This window comes from Antennarius striatus, chromosome 20 (genome assembly GCF_040054535.1).
Source record: "Antennarius striatus isolate MH-2024 chromosome 20, ASM4005453v1, whole genome shotgun sequence".
Taxonomy (NCBI): domain Eukaryota; kingdom Metazoa; phylum Chordata; class Actinopteri; order Lophiiformes; family Antennariidae; genus Antennarius; species Antennarius striatus.
Window position 1 is genome coordinate 1,344,824 of NC_090795.1, and position 24,426 is coordinate 1,369,249.

Sequence of the window (24,426 nt, forward strand, 5' to 3'; positions counted from 1 at the left end):
GTCCAATATTTGTGGTTGAGTAAAGTTACATAAACTTGATTATTTTTCCGCGTTTTTTTTTAAATCGATTAATCTTCGAGAACGATATAACTCGAAATGACGTAAGAGGAGGTATACCTGTTTTTTCTTAGTTTTGTTTGATGGAAGGAATGTCTCACTCACCGTAACCCCGTGTGTCAGATCTACCCGGACGAAGGCCATTTCCTCCACAGCGAAGCGACACGGCAGCACCTCAGCCAGTCCCTGGTCAACTTCTTCGAGGAATGCTTCAGGCTACCGGAGAGAGGGTCTGAGGAGTCTCTGGAGGATGAGAGCGAAGACGAGGGTTAGCCCGGCGGCCCGAGACTCGTGCGCCCCAAATCCTCCCTGCCATTCATTCATGTAGCCGCCGTCCCCTCCCAAGCACAACACCGGCATCGTCCACAATATGCAACTCTCACCTGTTGTTGCTCAACCGGACTCCCCGTGTTCGCATGCTGAACCTGAGACTGCCTTTTCCAGCAGACGACAGATCCACGCCCATCCTTCCATCCTCTCAGTCGCCCCCAGTCCAAAACCAACAGGCCCCCCTCTCCAGGGAGCCGGCAAAGACCTGACGTTTGGATCCCACCGATTCTTTCACAGCCAGATGGACCAGCTCCTCAGAAGCGGTGGAGAGAAGGCATCAGCTCCCACATAGACGTTCAAGCTGTGAGGAGGAAGCACATAAAACTGCTGGGCTTGTATATTAATGAGAATCAGACACCCGGTGGTTCAGAACGGGCGTCCGGAACCATGTGGACACTGGAACCGTTCTATTTTTAAAGTTGTGAAGAACTTTCTTGTCGGACTGTGGTTGTGTCTGTTGTTCTTACAGTATGTAAAATAGCACACAAACATTCACTCGGCTTTACCGATGCTTTTTTTTGTCATCTCGTTGCTTCATTTTATTTATTCAATGCGACTGAACTCTGTGGTGACCATCCAGTTTATAAAATGATTATACTGATGAGCAGCAGCTTCTTGTAGTCACTGTGCCTTACTTTGACAGCTAACATCCCTTTAGCATTTTGGCAAATTATACTGAAGACTTCGATGAGAAGATTTGGCTTTCACTTTTAACTTATCGCCTACAGGCAAAAAGACAGAAACAGTCTAGTATTTTTGAGCAGTACTAAACTGATAACTGATAAGCACCACTGTAACAAAATACTGTGAACATCATGAAAATATGATAAAGGCGATTGATCTCAAAAGTAATCTCATACAAATGGGACAATTTTGCACAATAGCATCTAAAATTAAACTAAAAAGACAATTCAAAAACTACCTAAAATTAAACTGCTCTAATGACTTAATTTTTTGAAAAATACTAATTTTAAGAGCTTAAGTTTTTATCTAAAATATAATCAGAATCTTTACGGAATAATTGTTTCAAGGCTCAAAATCTTTAATATCTGGAAACTCACAACAATTAACTAGTTTCTCAAAAGAGAAACATTCACAATATTTAAAATTTTGTATTTATGTCTAAAGAAGAAAACTTCCCCAAAATGAGAATATTATGAAAGCAAAATCTCAGAAGACTAACTTCAACTTTCCAAACTTTATCAGAAGAAAAAAAAATAGAATAACATCGAGACGATTATTTCCATCTTAAAACTCACAATGACATAGAATATCAACATCTTCCAAGTAATTCTTTCAGATTTTTCAGTAAACACAAAAAATGAACCAATTGTTGATGATTTACATCATTAAGGGGGGAAAATATAGGTAATATGTACTTATTTTAAGAGGGTGACAATATCAAAGTTAACGAAATATATTCACAGCACCTAAAATATTGCATCTAGAAACCAAACCAAAAATGTAATTTTTCCAATGGGAAGTTTTCCCAAAATTACTCAAAAAACGATCGTAAAATAATGGGTTAATATCTAAAAAACGCAAATAACTGGCAACATTTCTAAATAATGGGAAGTTATCACCAATGGCCAAATTTTACATAAATTTGTATGAAAAAATTCGAGATTTAACACAATGAAGAACTTAGTATCTCAGAAATAATGACGAGAAATTGAGTTAGCATGTCAAAATGTCTGATTAATATTAATTAAAAAAATTATCAATTAGCTTTTATTTGTAAAGAACTTAATCACACCAGTCATTTCATGAAGATATTTGAGATGAGTTAAAATCTAAAAATACATAGCTCAAACCAACGAGAAATTTTCTGTCTCAAGATACTTTCTCAAAATGAGTCAAACACGTGAAACAAACCAATGAGTATCATTGAAGCCATTCTCTGAAATCTAGTTTGAAAGTGAAAACAATTTTATTTCATTCGACAGCGCTGATTTTAATCTTAATCATTTCAAGGGAACGTGACAGTGGTAAGGACGTGCATGCATCGCTGCTTAAAAGGAGTTTCACAAAACTATTGCAGAAATTTTCTGCTGCATCCCAAATCCTTGAGTCTCTTCAAGTTTGAAAAAGGCAGCGCTCATTTGCTTAAAAAAAGATTGAAAGTTCAGTTCAAGGCATCCTTGAGGAACAAATTAAGTTATTCAGCTTTTTATTTTAATGTCTGTTTGCTGCGTTTGTATGTTATGATTATGTTTTTCAGCTCCACTTGGTAATTTTGACATACTGAATGTTTCTTACTGGACTGCATAAATGACATCTCCAGTACTATTGTGATTGAGATCCCAGTCTCGTCAGCTTGATGTATAAATGTTATTCAAATATCATTTTATTCTCGAAAAGAAAAAAACTAACAGTATTACTGAGTGTTATTTGTGCATAAAGCATTTTGGAAGTTACATTTGACTATTTCTGTTCTCCTGTTGCTGTCCCAACTGAGTCGAAAGTGGACTTTATAATGCCGACGGCAAAATCAAACTTTCTCGCCAGTGGTTGAGGACTTTTTTGAGATGCTCAACTTTGTTATCCAAAGCATAGAAGGAGATAAATGTCAGACTGTGGCATGAGGGTAAATGTTAGAATAAAAATAAATATTTTATCAGCCTTCAGTCTTTTATCTGTGTCTGCTTCTTTGTTGGATAACAGAAAACCTAATTGAAAAACAACAGGTCACAGAAAGTTTGGATCTGAGACACTGAGTCTTTCATAGAACTTGGTTACTTGTCGGTTTCTCCTCTGACAGGTGGAATGAAGATTGTAATAGAGATCCAACCACACATCAGCAAACAAAATTATTTGTTCCATGACAAAAAAAATTAAACCAACGCCCCATCACAACACAAATTATTTGAGCAATCCATGAAAATTTGTCACATAAAAGTTTACAATGTCTTGACCAGCCTAGATATCCAGTCCCAAAATGCTCCTAAAATCATTTAAATTCTAAATAAATGAAGACAAAATGTCCCCACTTCTAACTTCCCTCTCAGATTGGTTCTATTCATTTTCACCTCCACCTGTTGATCAATCAGAAATAGTATTTTTGCACAAAGTAGCCTTTGGGTCCACTGTAAGTCGGGTTGTAGTTGTAGATCAGGGCGTCGCTCTCCTCTTCCTCTGATTCAAACCTGTGCGAGTTCTTCCTGGCTGTAAGACGTCAAACGTTTCAAGATCTCAAACCCAACAGCTGATGGTTCCATGAAGGAAGGAAACAAAGTTCTGTTGGTACCTTCACTGACAAAGAACTGGGCCATGTAGAAGGTGGTCCTCACTGCTGCAGGAGTGTGAACCGTGTGAGCCCGATTCCACTCAAATGCATTTTTCTCTGGGTGCCATATTGTCCCATAAATGGGGTAATGATGGGCTGCAGGAGGGACAGGAGAGGGTTCTTCTTAGAACCAATCAGCATCAGTGGGCTGAGACTAATATCACGTACCTTCCACTGTGGACACAAACTCTATGCCCTGAACGGTGTTTGTAGAGAGAATGTTGTAGAACTGGCGTAGAGACCTGTGTTTCCCATGAGTCTGAAACAGAGGTCAGTTTTCAGAGCCAAACTGCGGTGAAGCCGAAACAGTGAGCTCATTGAGAATGTGTTCTCATATCAGAACTGAAGGACGTACCGACGTCTTCATGCTATACTTGTGCGAGTTTTCCGTCAGAGGCTCATTGGCCAAGTCGTCCATGAGATCAGCTGGGAAGTCTCTGAACACCCGGCTGTCATTAGCCGCTGGAAAGGGGTCACAGTACCCATAATTATCGAAATGTTCCGAACATGTTTTATGACGTCTTTAAAGTGCTTCTGTGAGAGAAATGACTAACACCGCCTTTCATACCATCAGTGAAGTCCAGAGGCAGCGACACAGCAGTGGTGTTGGTTCTTGCTAATAATTTTTGACGGTCGGTTCTGAAATAGGTTAGCATCTGATATCCGAGACAGACACCCAACACGGGGAAATAGTCGCCCTTGTCATTCGCCTGAAACGTCACATACAGCCTGGAGATAAATACGTATTAGCGCAATGTGCTAACAGTAGTCAACACACATTCTGTACCTCAATAGCCAAATCGTAAAAGATTCGTCCAGTCTTTGCATATGCAGAAGTATAGATACTGGAAGATCCACCCGGAAACAGGACCCTTTAAAGAGAAACGCAGCAAAGTTCCAGTCCAATGAGAAAAATACATAAATCTACGCTTCATATTCTCTTTAACATGCAAACATGGGAATGTTTGCCATGTTTCCTCCTGTGTCAGCTTCTTAGTTTATTTTCTTGCCAGCAGGATTAAGGAAGTGAAATTTGCTTTGCATTCAGATTAAGAGGAAATCAGAAGTTTATAACCATTTCTCAAAATTTCCAGATTTTTTTCCTTTTTATCTTTACATTTAAAACACAAAGATCTGCTGAATCAAAAGGACTTTCGTTTTGACAGTAATAAGGCTCATTTTACCCATTAATGCTGCGGAACAGTTTCCTGTAGTAGTCGTCTGACTGGTCAAGACTGGAGAAAAAGAAGTTGTGGATCAAACACTGGTGTAAATACAGAAGTTGTTTTAGCACCAGGTGAGACAGGTAACTCACAGGATGGGGGCAACTCTGGCTCCTGCCGCCTCCAAGAACTTAACGTATGAGGCGGCGATGTAGGAGGCCTGTTCATTTTTAACATTTTGGGACAGAACACCTTTAAAAATAAAAATGTAGCCTCAAGATTAAACACGCAACTACAAGCATGTCATCACTTCTTAAAATAAAGCATTAATTTTCTTGCCGGGTTTTTTTTTTCTGCTTATATCCGTGACATGGTAATGACAACCTAGTGATAAACTCAAAATAACCGTTTATTCAATTTCGAGATTGAAAATCTTTTAAACTAGTATAAACACAGCATAAATGTCCAAATAAAAAGAAACTCACCAATAATGACTCTGTCATTTGTGCTGCCTGAAGAAAAGAGTGGAAGAAGCGCAAAAATAGAGTAAATCAAAAAGAAAGCCATCGTTTCTCTGGACCTGAGGTGGGTGAGGATCTCCAAGATACCGACGCTTAAATAGCTGCTCCACTTCCGGAAAACATCCGTCAGTTTAAGAGATTACGTCATTCATACTAAAACCATGTGACCATTAGTGGTTAAAATTCTTTCATTTAAATTACTCATGAAGGAATGCGCAAAGAAGATAATTCAGATTGAATTGTTTCCTGGAATCATTTAGAAATGTTCTACTTCTTTTTAACATCTCAGAAGACCATCACAAAAAATTTCTGCTGTTTTTGAATCAGCTTAATTCTGGCACTGTTGACAAGAATTTATGTGTAAACACGGGCGATGAATGATTAAAATTTAATTTTAAAAAACTCTTGGGGCAAAATCTTTAGTTAAATGTCCATTTAAATAAGTTCAGAATTTGTGCATAACGCTTTTGGCAGTTATATTTGACTATTTCTGTCACGATTTGCAGTCTTTCACCTGTTTTGTTGTTGGATTACGTAAAATTTATTTTTTTTAAAACAGATTGCAGGCATTTTGGACAGGATCCAAGCCACTAGGCGAGTCTTTGACAGAATTTTTTTCCTTACCGGTTTGTCATCTGACAAGAGGAGTGAGGAGGGGAACTGATATCCAACCACACATCAGGAAATGAAGTTGCTTATGTTACGACACAAAAATTATTTATTGAGCAATCCATGAAAAGGTCACAATCGCCCAGCCTTGATAACCGGTCCCAGAACGCTTATTAATTAAAAATGTTAAATGAAAGAAGAAAAGATGTCCTTATTTCTACTTTCCTGCTCAGATTGATCAACAGGCGGAGGTTGAAACACTAGAACCAATCAGAAATAGTATTTTTGCACAAAGTAGCCTTTGGGTCCACTGTAAGTCGGGTTGTAGTTGTAGATCAGGGCGTCGCTCTCCTCTTCCTCTGATTCAAACCTGTGCGAGTTCTTCCTGGCTGTAAGACGTGAAACGTTTAAAGATCTCAAACCCAACAGCTGATGGTTCCATGAAGGAAAGAAAAAGTTCTGTTGGTACCTTCACTGACAAAGAACTGGGCCGTGTAGAAGGTGGTCCTCACTGCTGCAGGAGTGTGAACCATGTGAGGACGATTCCACTCAAATGCGTTTTTCTCTGGGTGCCATATTGTCCCATAAATGGGGTAATGATTGGCTGCAGGAGGGACAGGATAGAAAGTTCTTCTTAGAACCAATCAGCATCAGCGGGCTGTGATTCATATCACGTACCTTCCACCGTGGACACAAACTCTATGCCCTGAACGGTGTTTGTAGAGAGAACTTTGTAGAATTTGTTGAGTGCCTCATTTTTCTTGTGAGTCTGAAACAGAGGTCAGTTCACCCTGTTAGAACGTCGTGGGTGACGTTCCCCGCCCTTTGAAGCCCTGACGTACCGACAACGTCACACTCCACCTGTGGGAGTTTTCCGTCAGGGGCTCGGTGGCCAAGTCGTCCATGAGATCAGATGGGAAGTCTCGGAACAACCGGCTGTCTTTAACAGCTGAAAACAGTTGACACAACGCATGATCGACATGTTCGAAACACGCTTCATAAGACATGCTGCTGAAGAGGGTTAAAGGGAACGCGAGACTGTCCCGGTAGAAGACTGAGGGAGTTAAACTTCAGGAGTCAACCAGTTGTTTTGGGCAGCACTGAGTCGGTGTCACCTGCTTTGGTGCAATGAAAGTGAGACCAGGTGAAATGGAGGCAAGAACAAGGTTGGCCAGAACTTTTCTGTGCCTCCCAGCACCAAAGAGGAACAAAGAGGAGATACCAGGAGGTCCCAGTGTCTCCAGTAGCTACTGCTGTTCTCCTTTAAGCCTTCGTTCTCACTGGGTTAAGACGGAACCATACCATCAGTGAAGTTCAGAGGCAACGACACAGCACTCGTGTTGGTAGACGACAATAATCGCTCTCCGCTCGTCAGAAGGGTCAGCATTTGATATCCCAGACAGGTGCCCCACACGGGGAAATAGTCGCCCCTGTCGTTTGCCTGAAAGGCCACATAAAGCGTGCGGATTAATCCAGCATCATCGCAACCATCTTAAAGTAATCTGCACACCTTTTTACCTCCACAGCCAGATTGTAAAAGGTTTTAGCAGCTGTTGCGTATCCAGATGAGCTGATGTTAGCAGATCCGCCCGGGAAGAGGATGCTGTTAAATATGCATCACAGGAAGTCACGATCCAATGGAAAATATTACGGAAAAACCGCAACGAAATCCTATCTCGAGCCAAAAAATGTTTGCCAGTCATTTTTAATATTTTATGACCTAAAAATAATTAACTAATCTCTAAAGGTTTATACGGAGTTCTGCAAGATTCAAAAACCTCACCATCTCATAAATATATAATGTTTGACTTTATCTCCTTAATATGCTTCAGTAAACAGGTCAGGGTTAGAGGGTAAAGTCCACATGATAAAAACTCCAACTGTATGTGCAAAATAAACATTTCAATGACCTTATTTCTTTGTAGAAAGGCTTCAATGATACCATGTTTTGTTTACTGCATATTAATTTGTGCTTCAAGCACGGAAAACTAAAGCGAGCGTTTTATTTTGAAAATCACGAAAATAAAACACTGGCGTTTTATTTTGAAAATCCCGCACTAACACACTCGGGGGTTCTACTTTATGGTTTCTATCGTTATAAAATCGGAGACGTTACCCGTTCACGCTGCTGAACAGCTTCCGGTAGGCGTCCGGCCCCTGGTTGACCCTGCACCACACGGATCATGGGGGTAAATCACGGGAGCCTCAGCAACAGGTGCGCCGGGTACGGTACTCACAGGATGGGGGCGACTCTGGCTCCTGCCGCCTCCAGGAACTTCACGTACGAGGCGGCGATGTACTGGGTGTGGTTCGGCCGCGGCGGACGCGCGTCCTGCGCCAGAATCCCTTCAACAGCGGACACCAAAATGAGTAAGCTAGCTAGCTAGCTAGCTCGACTTTACGTGCGACTAAAAAAAATTTTAAAAAAATATAAAAACGGTAAAACTCACCGATGACGGGTCTGTCGTTGGAGGCGCTGCGGGTCTTGGCTGAAGACTGGAGCGGAAAACACGCGAAAACGACGCAAAACCAGAAGAAAAGCGCTTTTTTGGACGCGGAGTAGCTGCGCGTCGCCATCCTTCCCTTCCCTGGCGCAGGAGCCCACTGCACTTCCGGGGTACGTCACTAGGAATAAAAGCACGTGACCGCCGGTTAGACATGAACACGTATCCGGGGTATGAGGGAAAACCAGGGGGGGAACAGAGATCATCTGGTAAATCTGAGGGATTAACCCCGAGGGGAGGAATTTATGTCAGATATTTCACCTCAATGAAGGTTTAAATGAATGAATATGATTAAAAAAAAAAAAAAGCAGCAGTGAAAGAAAGAATATGGGGGTTTTATTTTAGGTGATAATGGCGAACAGAATAGTAATTTCATTTGGCTGGAATCTAATGGTTGTGGAAGCAGCTAAAAATCATTATATATGATTGTTTTAATGGATATAAATTTTCCTCTTGCCTCATCTGGCATGTGTATTTTCCCCTCACCCCACCCCCATTCATACACTCATACATCCATGTTGGTTAAATTTTATTGGTAAATAAAAGTCGACATTAAAAGACATTAACCCTGCCTTCAGTATTCTAATCATATTAAAACCGTCTCCATCTTGACTTTCCACTGCAGCTCGGATCACTATTCAGTTCTTATTTCCGCTCATCACAACTGGTCTGATTACTGGCTGTTAGGTTCTTTATGTCAACACCAGCGTTCTTCAGCTTGTCATGCAGCTGGCAGACGACGGCCTCAGGCAGCGCCCGCGTACGAGCCAGGATCCAGGCGTAGTCGACGTGGAAAAGGCCAAGGTAGTGGCTGCAGGAGTACACCAGAGCATACGACTGGTAGTCGGTGGCGAGAACCCAGTACGGAGCGTCTGCAGCACCTGTTCGCAGATTAAATCAAGTTTAAACGTCCTTCTTGGTTCAGCTAGAATAGTTAAATTCAAATATTTACCTATGAAAAAACTGACACCCAGAATAGCAGGTTGTGTCACATTTTTCACTTTTGCAACGCCCTTGATTGAATTTATGTTCCCATTTGGACTGTGAAAAGAGCGAATTTTGCATGTAAGGAGGTCAATAAGTCATGCATGTAATTAAAGGGAAAAAAAAAAAAGGCTTACAGGATTTCCGCATTGAGAACGCCGACTGTCTCGTCCTCTTGAAGCTCGTACGTAGCTTGGTTACATCGTCCCCTCTCGAACCAAGCTGGCAGTTTCTCGATTTCATACCAGGTTCCCATATACTGGGAGAAGGAAAGCATTGATGGCGTGAACATTAATGGAATCACCCAAAACATTAGTCACCTCAATACCCAAGGAAGTTTCTTAGTTGACAAAATAGAGTTTCTGGTTGCCCAAACAGACTGATAAAGACATTATTTCCATCCCATTTAAGACGAGCTGTAGCTTCGAGCTAAGAGCATTATGTTCATCCAACCTGAAGTTTAGAAGCTACCACATGAAATAAATCACCAGACACAATCAATAAAAACTAGCAATTCCATCATACCTCAGTGTTTACCACAGACGAAGCTGCACAAGCCGATCTGGTGTAGCGCTGCGTTTATGTTAACTCAAGCAATAAAGACATTTTAACTAGATCTTTACCTCCATCTTAGCTCGCCTGAAGTAAGGCCAGAGGCTTTTCTTTGTCTTATCACAAAAGAAATGGATGGCGGACTAAAAAAAATCTTCTATCGGCATTGAGGTGAGAAGATGGGAACTGAATGTACCTTTTAAATTGAGCTATTCCATTAGGTTTGACTATAAAAGCACAGAAGCAATCACATCATCACCATGGCTCTGAATAACATTCCATCAGTGTTTTTACCTTTGTAATGTTAAAATCCTCTTGCACAGGTGGTTTTGGGCATCCACCAGCGTGGAAAGACTGAGCATTAGCTGCTGCAGCGGTCAGCAGGAGCACCAACAGGACCTTGGTGTCAGACGTAGAGTATTTAATATTGGTTAAAAACTACACAAGAGTGTTTTGGGAAACATTTTCTGCTCCACTAATACTCCATTACTTGTTTTACCTTTTCCATTGTCATAAAAGCTGAGGGAAAGAAAAAAAACAGGACCTTTGGAAGGATAAAATGTTTAAAAAGCTATCTTGGACACTGTTTACAAAACCTTCAACCTACTGTGCAAATCTGAGTCTTCAAAACAAGAAGATCAATAAATATCAGTCATCACTCCACAGGAACAACAGAGGTGGACTTTGTGAAGGGAACAATGGTCTTATATGAGTTCTAATGAGCCAATCAGGATCTCCTCTCAGTGGATAGAAGCAATCATTTATACACCTGTGGGTTTCTGCGAAAGTCAATTGGCGGCAAAACAAACCAATATGACTCAGATTTGCTAAAACATAACCTAGTTAAATTCATATTAGCATATTTATCATATCATGACAAAATTTCAGAATAGAAAATGTAATGAAAATTTATTTTGATCAAATGAGGACTATAATCAATGTATTTTTAGCTACTAGAGGAAACAAAATAAACATATCATGCCCTTCATTTAGACAGTAAAGGAAGGCATTCAGAGCACCAAAAAGGACACGACTGAAAGAAATGTGCAGTCTGAAAAGTTATGAAAAGAGAAAACTTTATTTTAAAAAAGCACCAATATTCATACAAAAACACCTGCTCTCACTCTTTCCCTTAGAATTTCTTTTGCTAGTTTTTTTTTCTTTGAAAATACTGAACTTAATTTTATCTTAATGCGAATTTTATTTTGGGACCTTTAACATTCTCCAAATATCCACACAAAAAAACATCAAAGACAGAAAAAGTGAGAAGAAACAACACTGGACAAACAACAAACGATAAATTACATTCTTAAATTTATTCATCTGATTTCATGTTATGTGCTGTGGCGGTATAAATAAATCAATGAATTTAAATTAAATAGTCTACGGAGAGTTAGAGCTGCTAAGAAACATGAACTCACCAGAATGAGAAGCTACGACACGAAAGAAACCTCCAAAGATAGAAAATGTTCAACGAGAAAAAATTTCAAAATAAAATACAGTGCATTTAAAATTACTTTGGTGGCAAAACTGGCTGTCTGGTCACTGCTGGATGACACAATTCTTGAAAGCTAAGTTGTTACCCTTTAAAAGACCTGTAGTGATTCATTTTAAGGGAGCAGTTCACTTAGAAGAAGACTTAAAAAAAAATAAAATCCCGCCAACATAAAACGAGCCTGCACAGCCTGCATAGCTGGACGTCATGGTTACCCTTTCATCAGTCAGAAATATTTGCATGCACCCCATCTGATGAAGGTGTACAAGTGTCAGAAGAGATGAACAAGAACGTATTTACATCTGGGTGTCATCAACGTCTCTTCAAACCACTTGGCGATCTGGAGGTACAAACTGTCCAGAGTTGTTTCATGTTGGCATTCAGCTGTTTTAGTTTAATGTTGGCTTTTTTTAGAGTGAACTGCTCCTTCAAAACTGAAGACTATCCGAGACAACCTGTAAACAAATGAGTGAAAGTAGCTCTTTATGCTGCCGTCACCAAAGTCTTTGGAAATCATCATAATAACCATCACATTTCCGGTTCTTGCGGCCTTTCAGTCTCTATTTTCAGTCTGTTCAACGACAAAGAGGCAATAAAAAAAGAGACATCTTGCCCTCAACACACCTAGTTGATGGTGTCCACGGGTAAAGCTGCTGCACGTATCGATTTAGCATTAACAGATCATTATTACCACATTGTCGTAGACGTAAATACAAGAAGACTATGTGCCGTCAGGTTTGAACGTAAGGGGAAATCTTCTGGATTGAAGGTGACCCATTAAATGTTTCCAGCGCCACAGCCTAGCTTCACGGTAACTCGCATTCCCAGAATGAATCTTTGTTTGTCAAGACTTTGCATAAATGCAGCCCTCAAACTGCTAAACCCGGTGCCAGAGATGTGCTGAAAATGATGCCCTTTTCTATGACAGACGCTCAGTTTTTTCCCCCCAAGTGTTGAACGATTTCGGTACAGGACTGGGCGCTACTGGGTTTTGTGGGTTTCGATGCAAAGGACGATGTACTGGTTGGAACAGCTCCGTGTCTGCTGGCCCAGGAGCAGACCTGAAGTCAGGCTCGATGACTGGCCCGTGACGGACATGTCGTCTGCTCGCCACATCTCACAGTGTTTGTCCACCACCCGGTGTCCTCTGCTTGTGGAGCCATGCCAGATAATCTTCTGGGGCCTGAGGAGCAGAGGACACAAAAGATTTTTAGTTATTCTCTATGAGTTATCTCCTTGGAAAGAAAAGAAAATGTTGCTGTGTTGAAGACAATTATCCAACACTTTGTTTATCAGGTTCTTTTCTGACCCACATCCGCCCCGTCCAACGAGTTTTCAACCAGTTTGACATAATCCAACTTCAAACAAATCAAACAAGCCAGCAAACAAATTACAGGAAAAGTAGGAATTACTCACCAGAAAGGGTCGACTAAAACATCCCGCCCGTCGAAGGAGTAGATGGGTATCCTGGCACTGATTGGCCCTCCGTCTCCACTGAAAATTGATCGCCAGTTCCTGAACATCACATCACCCTAAAGCAAGAGAAATGTGTGTCTGTAGCCAGAAATTCGTCTGTAGAGATAAAGATTGGTGTTTTACAGTAACAGGAGAAGAAGACGACGACCCACCCTGAGATTAGTAACTGGCAGAGTTTCCCTGAAACCAGGATAGACCACATGGACCAGGTCTTGCCTGTGGGAGGAAATGAAGGCGCGGTAGTTCGGAGCCAAACCCATCGCTTTGGCTTGTTCGTAGCACATGCGGTCGGCCATGTTGAGCCCCATCATGTCGCCAGAGTGGGGTTGGTTCAAGGCCACCAGGTTGAGCTGGAGGGACGAGAAGCAACAGATTCTAGTTGATATTAGTTCTGTTTAACCGTAAAATCAAATAAAGCATCTAGAAAACCTGTGTTTATAAAAGCATTTCCACATTAAACATTCAATATTCCTCACCCTTTCATTAACTGAATGTATCCTTTCCATCGTGTCTCCCCTCATCTGGTATGCAACTCGCGGCTAAATGAAATATTAAATTCATGAATAATGCATGCACAGTACAACAATCTACAAAAGCGTTATTTTCACTCAGCAGCAAGCCATAAAAATAAGCAGTAAGTACCTCATCTTGTGGAATAATGTTATTGGAGAGGTAGATCAGGCTGCCCAGCTGTGGAGAGAAGCCATCAATCAAAACCACGTTACACTCAACACGCCGTGTTAAATTGATTTTATATTAAATGTGCTGAAGCATTAAAAACTGTTTGTTTGTTGCATAAAACACACGTGGGTGCCGACAGAACCTGCTTGAAAGACTAACCATAAAACTCGACGCTTCGCCAAGCACGAAAAGGTCCGGGCAATAAACGGGAAAGCAATTACATGGCTGTTACGCCGTTTTATTTGCGACATCGGTTCAGCCATGACCTACATGCAGATCATTTAAAGGGGGCAGATTTATAGCTGCTGGTAGGGAATACAACTGTTCTGACATTAATGTGCAATGTTTCAAAATGAGGACCGACGACTAAACAGCGTTTGTTAGGATCGGTGAGATTCAACGCCTCAATGACGTTCGCTCACAACAACAACAACGAAGATGTTGACTTGGAAATAGAAGGTACACTAACGTGAAGTCAGTACCTGGATCTCTTTCCAACCCTGGGGCACCTTGAGGAAGAGACTTCCTGTTTCTGTGACGTACATCAGAGTTCCTTCAGCATCCCTGGCAGTCTGTTGCATCATACTCTCACGGGTCGAAAACATCCTCAGCTGAATGACAAACAAGGAGGAAGACTGTGGTGAGCAGTCTTCTTCGTGTGCCTGTGCATTACTTGGCTTCATAATGTTTAATTCAACAGAAGACATGGTGCCACTCACTGATGCTGTGTTTCCAGGAGGTCCAGGAGGCCCAGGACGACCTGGGGGTCCAGAGATCCTCAAAGCTGCCAAGCCAAAAATCAGAACCTTTATTGAAGGTCATTGGCTACGAAAACAATTTTTCTCTGAGCTATTTCTGTAATTGTACCTGAGCCATATCTTGAGGGAGACACAGGGGATCCTGGAGGACCAGGTGGCCCAGGGGGCCCGACCGGTCCTGGTCTGCCGTAGCCTGGGATACCTGGCGAACCTGGCACCCCTGGGGGTCCTGATGGACCAACCACTGACTCTCCTTTAGGTCCCTGAAATGCACCATTTATCAAAGTGTCAGTGCAATTTCTGGTGAACTTCACACAGGTGTATCCATGGAAACAGGACCCACCACAAGTCCCGGCCTTCCAGGGATGCCTGGTCGCCCTGGCAACCCAGCCTCCCCCTTGTCTCCCTTTTGTCCTTTATAGCCCTGGTCGCCGCTAAACTCCTGTGGACACACAGACAGGTAACGCCTGGGTCGCCACATGAAGACGAGACTTGTGAAATAAAAATGCGTGTGACGCTTACCCCGCCTAGTCTGGAGAGGAACGTATCTGGAACAGGAAACGGGAGAAAATACATCAGAAATAAAGTATTCTTAAGGTCCTTTATTCATAAGACAGTCCTTTTTTTCCCTTCCCTAACAGAATTTTTAAAAAACCTTTCAACGATAACATCAGACCTTTAAATCCGCTCATTAAAATGCATTTTCAGTTATTAAACATGAAGCTGCTGTTATCTCACTTGGTGGCGCCGGCATCCCAGGAAGACCTCGCTCTCCCTTTTCCCCCTTTTCTCCTGTCTGACAGTTACCTAGAACGCAGAAAACAACAGCAATTTCATCCCTTCTTTCTGAATCGCTGACACAGTGTGGAAACCCACTTCTGTCAGAGTGATGACAAAAGCTCCTGTGAGTTCTCATAATGAGAAGCACTAAAAAATAATGATGCAGTATCTCAAAATAACAAATTGTTCCTACCTTGACATAGTGGTTTAGTATCTCAACATAATGACTAGACATCTACATAGAAAGTCTTATCTATACAAAAAAAAACTATTGTATCTCAAAGAATGACTATACATATAAAGAAATGCTTTAATACCATTTTGATTTTGTAATCTCGAAGTTATACTAATGATTAATTATTTCCAAAAATTTGAATTGATTTCTAAAAAAAAAAAAAAAAAAGGAAAAAGTTATATAGTGTAAATGTTTTGATCTTTCTTTGGCCTGATTATTGTACTAACTCAGTATAAATTTAAATGTTTCAACAAAAATGGACATCATGATATTAAAGAATCAAACCTACCAAATGTGATGGTTCCGTCAGGATTGAGCTGGAATAATAACATACAAATATTAACATTGTGCAGCAATGACAAATCTCACAGGATTTAAAGAGATTAGCTCTGAATGGAATTGTTGTTAAGTTCCGTTATCCAGCATCAAATCTGTTAGTAATAAATTAAATGACGAGCAGGCATTCTGCGGACTTGGTTTAAGTAGTACCTCGTTGTTCTGGCACTGAACTTTCATCTTTCCATTCTGGGCATGCAGCATGCAGGAATATTTTAGAACCGCAGTGGAACAACCCTGAGTGATAAAATGTTAGCTTGTAACACCCATTAGCACCAGTGTTAGATAGAGAAACATGCATGTCATCTGCATACATAGATAGAATGGAAGGAGACTGTGCAAACCAGATAGAATGGAAGTGTTTGGGATTAAGATTGTCAGTGCACAGTTCTGTATCTATTATAGATGTGATTTGGAATTTAGATACAGGTTGGATGAGGTTTTTAAAAACTAGTAACTGTTTAATAGAGACGTGTTATGTCAGCGTCAAACACTTACAGGCATCTTGCAGTGGGGTCTGGGAGGGATGGGGAACACCATCTTCAGAAAACCCAGAAGAGAGGACATGAGCATAGGAAGCCCACCAAATCATAAAAATCCAGCATAACTAGTCACAAAAAACGTCCGGATCCCCCAAAGAGTCTCAGCCTCCCTTTAATTGATTCATTGCTGCATTGAGCATTGGAGCGTAAACAAAGTTTGTGAATGTATGTGTGCACTTACCCCTCTGGGGTAGCTATATATTCCTGGGCGGCCCGGTGGCCCAGGACGACCAGGGGGACCCTAAAATGAGCAGTGGAAGAAAAGTAAAAAGTTAATATCATATTGGCATTTAACCAGTATGATCGATGGCTCTGAATCAGGATTATCTCACCGGCCGGCCCAAGGAGTCCCCCCTCTCTCCTTTTGGTCCCATCGGGCCCAGATGACCCTTATCACCCAAAAGCATTTGAGTTAGACAGTATGAACAGTAAAACGGACCTTAAACTACGGGCTCCTCAGATTCCACTGACAGAAACTTAAGAGTACAACCAAGTTCTTACAGGCCTTCCAGGAAAACCAAATTCTCCTTTGGGTCCTGGTGGTCCCCTGGGCCCCTGTTTGGAACAAAGTGTCAGAATTTGGATTCTGAGGAAAAATTCTGATACTGGTGTTTGATGATTAATGATTTTGCTCACTTGGATTCCAACAGGTCCTTTATCGCCTTTATCACCCTGCAGATGAAGAAACATTTAAATCGATGCTCAGAACATCCGTGGTCAGAAAGATCAATACACACGTATTGATCTGAATTTTGTTTGTACAAAAAAACACAAATACAACCTTGGCTCCCTTTGGTCCCACCGGGCCTGACAACATGGTTCCATCTAATGCAATGGCGAACCCTGGCTCCCCCCTTTCACCCTGCAAGCCAACAACCCGTAAAAGACTTGAAGACTTTTGCCTCATGAGTCTCAGCAGAGTCATCAGCCACCACCACCACTACATATAATCTAGTTTTATCATATATAGATCTTGTGGGTATCAGATATAACACCCTCTTACTTTCAGTCCTGGAGGTCCTTGAACTCCTGGCAACCCAACTTCACCTTTCGGTCCCTGCGGTCCCTACAAATATTTAGGAAATAAAAATTTGCAAAGAACGTATGGATCCGTTCCGTCACGTTTTTTGATCCGATACTCACAGCCGGTCCCTGAGCTTCAAAAATCCCTGAGAGGTTGAAGATGGCATCCGTGTTGTTGAGGAGGAGCTACGAAAAAAAAAGTGACCTCAGTGTAAAAAAATAAAGCCCTCAATGTCTAAACTTTTTCTTCTAGTTTTGTCTCTATTGTCCAGGTAATACTCACATCCTGGAGGTTTATAATGTTTCCCGGTGGTCCAGGTGGTCCTGGAGGGCCGGGTAGACTGACCCCATCCTGTCCAGACTCTCCCTAAAAGAGCACGTTCGACATTATAGCCAGGAAATAGTAACATAGAACTTTTAATGTAAAGCTTATCCACATTTGGGAGTCCTTACCTTTTGTCCCTGATCACCTTTGGTCCCCTTTGAGCCCTGAAGTTGACACATTGAGGAAAAAGTTACCAGGAATCCTTTCATGTATTTATTTTTTTTCTTTTATGTCTTGGTTGGTGAAGATTGCGATTCTGTCCGCCAGTATGTTTGGGTTCATCATGCAATAAATTTGGTATTTAAACGTTATCCTGCTGAGAACTTTGAAAAAAACAGTCCAGTTTGATTTTGCAATATGTACGTCTTGCGAGCGTGGGAAAGAAACTTTTTGAGAAAGTATTGGAATGAATGTATTCCATTCCATCAAACAGGGTGTGTTCGTTTTTGTGTGATGACTGAAAACTATGTTACCGCGGCTCAGACGGAATTGCATGCTGTCACACATCAGATATATTTGCATTGTAAGTCTGTCTGACCTTTAGCCCATCTAGTCCATCCAGTCCTGGAAACCCTGGTGTTCCTGCGGTACCTGGTTCACCCTGCAGAACAACCATCATTCATCCGATGTCATCCTTCTTGTCAAACCTCAGTCCTCAGATTGATTGGGTTCTATTTGTGTGTTCTTGCTTTACAGATCCTAACAGAGACCCAGCGAACGATTGTGGATGGTTAAACAAAACGACTCACCTTCAGACCCGGCTTTCCTGGGAGGCCGTTCAGACCAACATCACCCTATGACGGAAACAAAAAGATGACTCAAGGGAACATGATATTTTTGTTTTTGCTGTGGTTAGGGTTAGGTTTCCTGCTTTCTCAAAGTCCTACATGTCTAACTCCAGTTGTGAACAATAGCAGCATATTTTCGTTACAGAGACAAAATTGGCCACAAAGACGTTCCTCATACCTATAGAACTCCTAATCAGTGCAGACCCTTTTGAAGATACTGTATGTGCTGCTGACATGATATAACCTTTAACTTGTAATCAATTACTTCAGTAGTGATATTGGCTAAAGGAGATATCTTACCTTTGGTCCTGGGAGTCCAGGGATTCCCGGTGGACCCTGAGTAACAAAAGGTAGACGAGGTCACTATGGTGACATGAAAGTCTGAATGGTCATTCTAACACTCTTTCCAGGTGTACCTGTGGGCCTCTGGGCAGAGCAGCTCCAAACCCGTCCAGCATCCCAGATCCTTCCAAGTCCTAAATCCACAAAAGGAAATCAGTGACGTCTAAAAAAGTCTTGTCTCAGTATTGTTCTAATAAAACCTATATCTTGTTGAATACATGATTTGTTTATAGGTTGTGCAATAAAATCCTGATTGCCTGGTATTTGTTCTCCATCAGCTGCCAAAGGTTTTACATGTCGGGTGTAACATGTAGATGTGATTGATGAGGAACGTCAAAATATGGGTGTAACCATGCAGGAGGGTTCTGTTTTCAAGTTGGTGTCGATGACACATGACTGGTTGGACCAAGTTGGGGCATCCAGGAGGTTTTAGCGATAATGTTAGCAAGATTTATGTTTTCTGATCAAATCTTTGCAATAAAAATGGAATTTCCCTCAGGATAAATAAAGTGTCTATCTATCTATCTATCTATCTATCTATCTATCTATCTATGAAATTGACATTCATGCAGTTGATTTGCAATGAAAACAACTTTTGGTGATGCTTTTTGACCGACAGACTTTTCATATCTTTTTTTTTCCATTTTTACTCAAAGACTTTACAGGTTTGTGATTGTAAAAACCTCCAAGTCAGTTAGCTTCACATTTTACATATGCAGCTTAAAGAAGTTTGACTAAAGCATGAGTAAAAACATTAAAACTCTAGGGGAATATCACCAACTCTAAAAGTTCATAAAGGAAAAAATGATAGCACAGATGTTCATTAGCATTTTGTTTTTTCCTCATGATTACACTCGTATTTAAGTCATCTGGTACCTCAAAGTCCAACGCAAAACTCCTCCCAGGGGGTCCTGGGGGTCCAGCAGGGCCAGGTGGACCCTCGGGACCAGGTTGCCCTTTGGGACCGTCTGAGCCTGGTAGGCCTGGAAACCCTGGGGGACCCTGATCTCCCTAGAGAGATGGGATGTATTGATTATTAACAGGTAAAGTCAGGTGGGAGAGGGGGGATGACAGGTGAGGAGCTGTGGATGGTGGTTGTTCTTACCTTTGGTCCTGGCAGCCCATTTAGACCCGGTTGTCCCTGTTCAACATAGAAAACGACCCCACATGAGCAGCAGTGAGCCCCTTCCTGTGCAGCTATCAGACTTGTTTACACTGGAGCCCTTTAGCTTTATTAGCCCGTGGGGTCACATCGCTACCAGCTCGGCTGTCTGTCTTACATGGTGATTTAGCTTGTGCGTAATTGTTTCTGCTAGCAGAGCGCTAAGAGGCCAGCTCAAGGGAAATCAAAGGGAGGCAGCGTGGTCACATGGGCAGGAGATGTCTGATTGGTCGGTTGTACCTTCAGATGAGGAGCTATAATAACTCATACTGAATAAAATGGAATGTTTCCAGCCAGTTGTAGGAGCACTTTCTGATGATTCATGCTAAATGAATAATCATTTATATTAAAACTTTATTTATTGCAATATTCATGCAAGAAACCAGTGCAGTATAAAACTAATAACTGAACAGAAGAGGAATAAATGCAAAATATATATTTTAAAGGGTGTGTGGTGATGAAGAAGAGAGGCAAAGCCCGTGTCTGAAAAGTCAGATTTAATTACTACATTTTTGTGTAATTAAAATATTAATTAAAAGCACACTCTTCAAAAACAACTTACAAAAGCATGAAAACAAGAGAAGACTAATTAGCAGAAAGGAAAAATATCAAAATTACAGGTTGTCAGAAAATAGAGGACTGTTAAAAAAGGAAAAAATCTGAAGAATCACACAAACTTCTTTTTAAATTTGCAGAAGAGGCGTCTTCGATTCTGGCTTTCAGCTTCTTTGTTCAGATGTGAAACATCAAACTGAGCCTTTTTTAACAATACTGATGGAAGTTAAACTGAAAAGAAAAGAGATTTGAAAGAGAAAAATGTCTCACCACATCTCCTTTCGCCCCAGGTTGTCCTGGATCGCCATCTTTCCCATCAACTCCCTGCAAGAGTGACACCTCATTTCATTTCAGACGCATGTTTGCTTTCTCCATACCGGAGGGAGCTAATACTCCAAATGTAGTACATGTGGGTTTATTAGCTGCTAGTAACATTAATGTAACTGTACAAGAGTGGATGCTTGGTGCAAGTTAAAAAGGGTAAACTGGTTAAAAGGCCGTGCATTCAGACTATTAATGAAAGCTAAAACCAAAGACACATTTCCCCCAACGGCTGTAGCTCAGACCATGTTCTATAGCTCTAACAGGGATCCAGCTAACATACTGCTACTCTAGCTTCAGGCTAAACAAACTGACTGCTTGGAGGGTGCACATAAACATAGACAAACACACATCTCTGTCACACCCAGTGTGTTCACACATCCATCAGTAGTGTGCAGCAAGCAGTGAATGAACATGGGTGTTCAGATAAAGTCGGGGGAAATCCTGTCTTTCAGGCCCCTTGGATCTGATGGGCCCACATGTTAATACCTGACCAGACCCTGAACCAGACCCAGAACCAGACCCAGAGCCACTAAGCCACTCCTCAATCACCTGAAAACAAAAGCTAGGTCAGCAATGGAACTGTAGTCCCTGTCACAGGCAGCTAGGAGACTAAATCACATTTGCAGATGATATGATTGTTTGTCTATCTCAGAGAATCATCAGGGAATCCTCATCGAGACCCAATATTTTCAGTGTTTCTTAAAAGCACTGCTGATAATACGAGGACATGTGTCCTTTCTGTTTAAGGAGGAGCACAAACTAGTGGTCCAGAAGCGTTTAACGTACAGGATCAATGTCTGGACTTTGCTAACGATGATGAACTTACAGGTAGTCCAGGTTCACCCGGTATTCCGTCCTTCCCATCTTTCCCAGGTGCTCCAGGTGGTCCTGGAAAGATGTCCTCAGACGGGGGTCCTGGGGGTCCTGGCTGTCCTGGGTGGCCAGGAGGCCCTGGAGGCCCCTGGTGAAATAAGGTTTCAGAAAGACAAGGTGAGGACACCCTTCACTCCTGAGATGAGGGTTACAAAACGAGGAAGACCACTCACCCTCATTATCTCTGCATCACCGTCAAAGTCTTCAAATCCTGAGCCCTCCTGGTGGAAACACATTTAGTTTGTTACACCAATAAGAAAATAAAAACACAGACAGATAGTTATAACAAAGTTTTATCAACCGCTGATAGCCAGTCTGAAGCTAAAAGTTAATCTCTGGATCAACATTAATATTTACAAGAGTAGCTTAAAAAACCCACCAGAAACATGGAAGACTTGCTGGGTTGACCTGGAGGTCCAGGAGGGCCTGGAAGTCCTGGTAGTCCAACTCCACTATCACCCTTAATGGATCATCAGGTGTTTAATGATTAATAACTGAAAACGCATCAGCTAAAACACATTTTTACCACATTGAAGGTTGTTGCTCACCTTCTCTCCCCGGGGACCAGGCTCTCCCTGCAGTCCTGGGAATCCTGGAATTCCAGTGGGTCCCTGGGAAGAAGAAAAGAGTTTTTAGTGCTTATATAACATAGCCCATGAAAACACCTCAAACTGGTAATGATGATGTGGTGTTATTAAGTCACTAATGGTTGGTTTTTAGCTCTCTGAATGAGCACCTCTGTGTGAAACGGTTCTTTCCTGGATCCCCCAGAGACTCTCCAACAACAAAGACACTAAAAATCTACAAAACTTGAGAGACTTTACTTACTGGGTCACCAGTTTCACCTTTGCTTCCCTGTGGAGGAGACAAAAATAGAAAAACAATCCATCATTTTTGTGTCCGGGCCTGTAGGACCGACCCAAACAGAACGTGCTCTAAATAGGTCTTCTGAAGCTCTGTTAAAGAAAGGCGACGTTTAAAAGAGGAACACAAAAACCACTCACTGGCTGTCCGTCTCCACCAGGAGGTCCAGGTGTTCCTGGATGACCCTGTGGTCCCTGTGGACCTCGAGGTCCTGGTTGGCCTTGCTCCCCGTCTCCTGAGGCTGGTCCTGGTGGGCCGGGAGGTCCGGGTGGACCCGGGTCTCCTCGCGCCCCCTTTTGGCCTGGAGATGACTGAAGGGACTGAAAATATGGTGAACGTTTTCTACGGTTCTTTTGTTTTCATCTCCATCTTCTCCAGTAGGTTAGGAAGATGTTCTGAGTCTGAATTCAGAATAAAACTCTTTACTCACGGTGTCGAGTGACTCTGGAGTCGCTCCTAGAAGGGATTCAGCTGCAACCAATAAATAAAGTGGGGACATTAATAAAAACACCAACTCACTTTTCAGTAAGAGATGCTCATTTAAAAATCTGGAAGCATTCATAACCTTTATGAAACTTAATGTAAGACTGGAAAGGCTGCTTCCCTGTGAAGGAAATGATGCCACCGCCATCTGCTGGCGTATTGTGGTATTACACCACCGGGCATCGACGCCAAACCACACACGTTTGGTTCTTTACCTCCAACAGTGCTCATCTCCACCTCCCGTCCAGACGCCTCCTCTACCTCCACATCTTCATCATCATAATCTCTGTCGTCAAGGGGAGGAGTCTCAGTGGGCGGAGCTCGGACAGGGGCGCTGTAGGTGGGGTCCAGATCTGGGAAGGGCTTGAGGAACAGAAGTCTACAGTCAAATTACAAAAGTCTGGAAATGGAAGGTTAATTTTTTGCAGAAGTTATAATGACATTTAAAGTAAAATGAAATTTATTTTCTAGTTTGACTCTTTCTCCACAGCCAAGCTTATTGGCGCCGAATTTTAGCTTTAAGTCTTTCAATCAAATAATTTTTTTATCCTCTGTTGTCGCTCTTTTCCCGCGTCCTTATATCACCATGTTCCAGTCTCCACCAGGCCTCCGAGGATAAGAGCTGCTTTCATTGGTCCGAGTCCAACGCCGCTGAAACGGGACAGGCGTGTGTGTGTGTGTGTGTGTGTGTGTGTGTGTGTGTGTTCACACCATGGTGTACTCTCTCTCCTCCACAATCTTCTTCACTTCGTCTCTTCCCTCCATGTCTTCATAAGCATCATCGCCGCTTCCATAACCGGAGGCCTGAAGAGACGGGAGCGACAGACGAGGAAGATGAGGGGGGAGGAAGAGGATTGTTTTAGCAGAAGAATGGGAAAACTTTCAAATTTATTTAACATTCAGACATTGAAACATAACTTATTCCCTGGAAAATGGCAAAAAAAAGAAAAAAGATAAGGAAAAACTGGACATATGTCCCATTTGTATTCCGTTTAGTTCGCCAAAGCTACACAAAAGCATCTACTAGAACGTTAAGAAAGTGCGACCAATAACTGACGTCATGACATCACGTGTTACACAGGTCATGTGTAGTCCAATAGAAACAGCCTGATCGGTCTAATTTACAGCCACAATAATCCTGTTCTGTGCTATTTGTGTGTTCTCCCCGTGTGTGTGTGGGTTCTCTCCGGGTTCTCCATGTCCCGTCTCCACAAACATGCACTTCAGGTGAAATTTCCCATAGGTGTGAGTGGTTGATCGTCTTTCATGTAGTTTCATGTAGTGCCAATGTATCGGGAGCTTCTGCTAACCCCCTTAAGTCTGCTGGGATAGGCTCTTGCAACCCCCGTGACCCACGGAAGCCAAAAAGCACAAAATG

At 42.0% G+C, this 24,426-nt stretch overlaps 5 protein-coding genes across 11 annotated transcripts in view; 1 reads left to right on the forward strand and 4 right to left on the reverse strand.

Annotated features, from left to right (window-relative positions):
• The window catches only part of LOC137614053 (A-type potassium channel modulatory protein DPP6-like), a 107,912-nt gene extending 107,465 nt beyond the window's left edge, over positions 1 to 447 (forward strand). For 4 of the 5 annotated variants that reach the window (XM_068343543.1, XM_068343544.1, XM_068343541.1 and 1 more), the window contains exon 26: positions 181 to 447. In XM_068343543.1, the coding sequence (XP_068199644.1) occupies positions 181 to 330 (150 nt within the window). In that variant the 3' untranslated portion in view covers positions 331 to 447. Of the gene's footprint in view, positions 1 to 170 lie in introns of all 5 variants that reach the window. The other variant, XM_068343545.1, reaches the window with a different exon arrangement.
• A 2,986-nt stretch (positions 448 to 3,433) lies between these two features.
• Positions 3,434 to 5,686, reverse strand: LOC137614055 (gamma-glutamyl hydrolase-like). The gene is made up of 9 exons (XM_068343547.1): positions 5,322 to 5,686; positions 4,989 to 5,088; positions 4,858 to 4,908; positions 4,461 to 4,545; positions 4,242 to 4,383; positions 4,029 to 4,135; positions 3,842 to 3,932; positions 3,635 to 3,769; positions 3,434 to 3,552 (listed from the first exon to the last, which is right to left on the reverse strand). Exons 1-9 carry the CDS (start codon positions 5,401 to 5,403, stop codon positions 3,434 to 3,436), a joined length of 912 nt encoding a protein of 303 aa, XP_068199648.1. The 5' UTR covers positions 5,404 to 5,686.
• A 359-nt stretch (positions 5,687 to 6,045) lies between these two features.
• LOC137614054 (gamma-glutamyl hydrolase-like) lies at positions 6,046 to 8,580 on the reverse strand. The gene is made up of 9 exons (XM_068343546.1): positions 8,417 to 8,580; positions 8,204 to 8,312; positions 8,083 to 8,133; positions 7,485 to 7,569; positions 7,269 to 7,407; positions 6,809 to 6,915; positions 6,645 to 6,735; positions 6,436 to 6,570; positions 6,046 to 6,355 (listed from the first exon to the last, which is right to left on the reverse strand). Exons 1-9 carry the CDS (start codon positions 8,541 to 8,543, stop codon positions 6,237 to 6,239), a joined length of 963 nt encoding a protein of 320 aa, XP_068199647.1. The 5' UTR covers positions 8,544 to 8,580; the 3' UTR covers positions 6,046 to 6,236.
• A 408-nt stretch (positions 8,581 to 8,988) lies between these two features.
• Positions 8,989 to 10,514, reverse strand: LOC137587876 (apolipoprotein D-like). The gene is made up of 5 exons (XM_068304550.1): positions 10,506 to 10,514; positions 10,301 to 10,444; positions 9,592 to 9,713; positions 9,423 to 9,511; positions 8,989 to 9,351 (listed from the first exon to the last, which is right to left on the reverse strand). The coding sequence occupies exons 1-5, from the start codon at positions 10,512 to 10,514 to the stop codon at positions 9,116 to 9,118; spliced, it is 600 nt and encodes a 199-aa protein (XP_068160651.1). The 3' UTR covers positions 8,989 to 9,115.
• A 551-nt stretch (positions 10,515 to 11,065) lies between these two features.
• Positions 11,066 to 24,426, reverse strand: part of LOC137614052 (collagen alpha-1(XV) chain-like) — a 36,551-nt gene continuing 23,190 nt past the window's right edge. For 2 of the 3 annotated variants that reach the window (XM_068343538.1, XM_068343537.1), the window contains exons 7-45: positions 23,760 to 23,852; positions 23,264 to 23,411; positions 22,996 to 23,036; positions 22,706 to 22,885; positions 22,530 to 22,556; positions 22,250 to 22,312; positions 22,081 to 22,161; positions 21,875 to 21,922; positions 21,655 to 21,789; positions 21,315 to 21,377; positions 20,775 to 20,828; positions 19,893 to 19,928; positions 19,664 to 19,798; positions 18,862 to 18,921; positions 18,746 to 18,781; positions 18,407 to 18,451; positions 18,196 to 18,258; positions 17,786 to 17,821; positions 17,616 to 17,699; positions 17,453 to 17,518; positions 17,313 to 17,375; positions 17,091 to 17,171; positions 16,946 to 16,981; positions 16,811 to 16,864; positions 16,642 to 16,698; positions 16,491 to 16,550; positions 16,266 to 16,307; positions 15,721 to 15,748; positions 15,155 to 15,223; positions 14,939 to 14,964; positions 14,760 to 14,858; positions 14,526 to 14,679; positions 14,378 to 14,442; positions 14,141 to 14,269; positions 13,620 to 13,667; positions 13,454 to 13,516; positions 13,130 to 13,327; positions 12,918 to 13,033; positions 11,066 to 12,684 (exon numbers count right to left, since the gene is read on the reverse strand). In XM_068343538.1, the coding sequence (XP_068199639.1) occupies positions 12,483 to 12,684; positions 12,918 to 13,033; positions 13,130 to 13,327; positions 13,454 to 13,516; positions 13,620 to 13,667; positions 14,141 to 14,269; positions 14,378 to 14,442; positions 14,526 to 14,679; positions 14,760 to 14,858; positions 14,939 to 14,964; positions 15,155 to 15,223; positions 15,721 to 15,748; positions 16,266 to 16,307; positions 16,491 to 16,550; positions 16,642 to 16,698; positions 16,811 to 16,864; positions 16,946 to 16,981; positions 17,091 to 17,171; positions 17,313 to 17,375; positions 17,453 to 17,518; positions 17,616 to 17,699; positions 17,786 to 17,821; positions 18,196 to 18,258; positions 18,407 to 18,451; positions 18,746 to 18,781; positions 18,862 to 18,921; positions 19,664 to 19,798; positions 19,893 to 19,928; positions 20,775 to 20,828; positions 21,315 to 21,377; positions 21,655 to 21,789; positions 21,875 to 21,922; positions 22,081 to 22,161; positions 22,250 to 22,312; positions 22,530 to 22,556; positions 22,706 to 22,885; positions 22,996 to 23,036; positions 23,264 to 23,411; positions 23,760 to 23,852 (3,084 nt within the window). In that variant the 3' untranslated portion in view covers positions 11,066 to 12,482. The remainder of the gene's footprint in view (positions 12,685 to 12,917; positions 13,034 to 13,129; positions 13,328 to 13,453; positions 13,517 to 13,619; positions 13,668 to 14,140; positions 14,270 to 14,377; positions 14,443 to 14,525; positions 14,680 to 14,759; positions 14,859 to 14,938; positions 14,965 to 15,154; positions 15,224 to 15,720; positions 15,749 to 16,265; positions 16,308 to 16,490; positions 16,551 to 16,641; positions 16,699 to 16,810; positions 16,865 to 16,945; positions 16,982 to 17,090; positions 17,172 to 17,312; positions 17,376 to 17,452; positions 17,519 to 17,615; positions 17,700 to 17,785; positions 17,822 to 18,195; positions 18,259 to 18,406; positions 18,452 to 18,745; positions 18,782 to 18,861; positions 18,922 to 19,663; positions 19,799 to 19,892; positions 19,929 to 20,774; positions 20,829 to 21,314; positions 21,378 to 21,654; positions 21,790 to 21,874; positions 21,923 to 22,080; positions 22,162 to 22,249; positions 22,313 to 22,529; positions 22,557 to 22,705; positions 22,886 to 22,995; positions 23,037 to 23,263; positions 23,412 to 23,759; positions 23,853 to 24,426) is intronic. The other variant, XM_068343539.1, reaches the window with a different exon arrangement.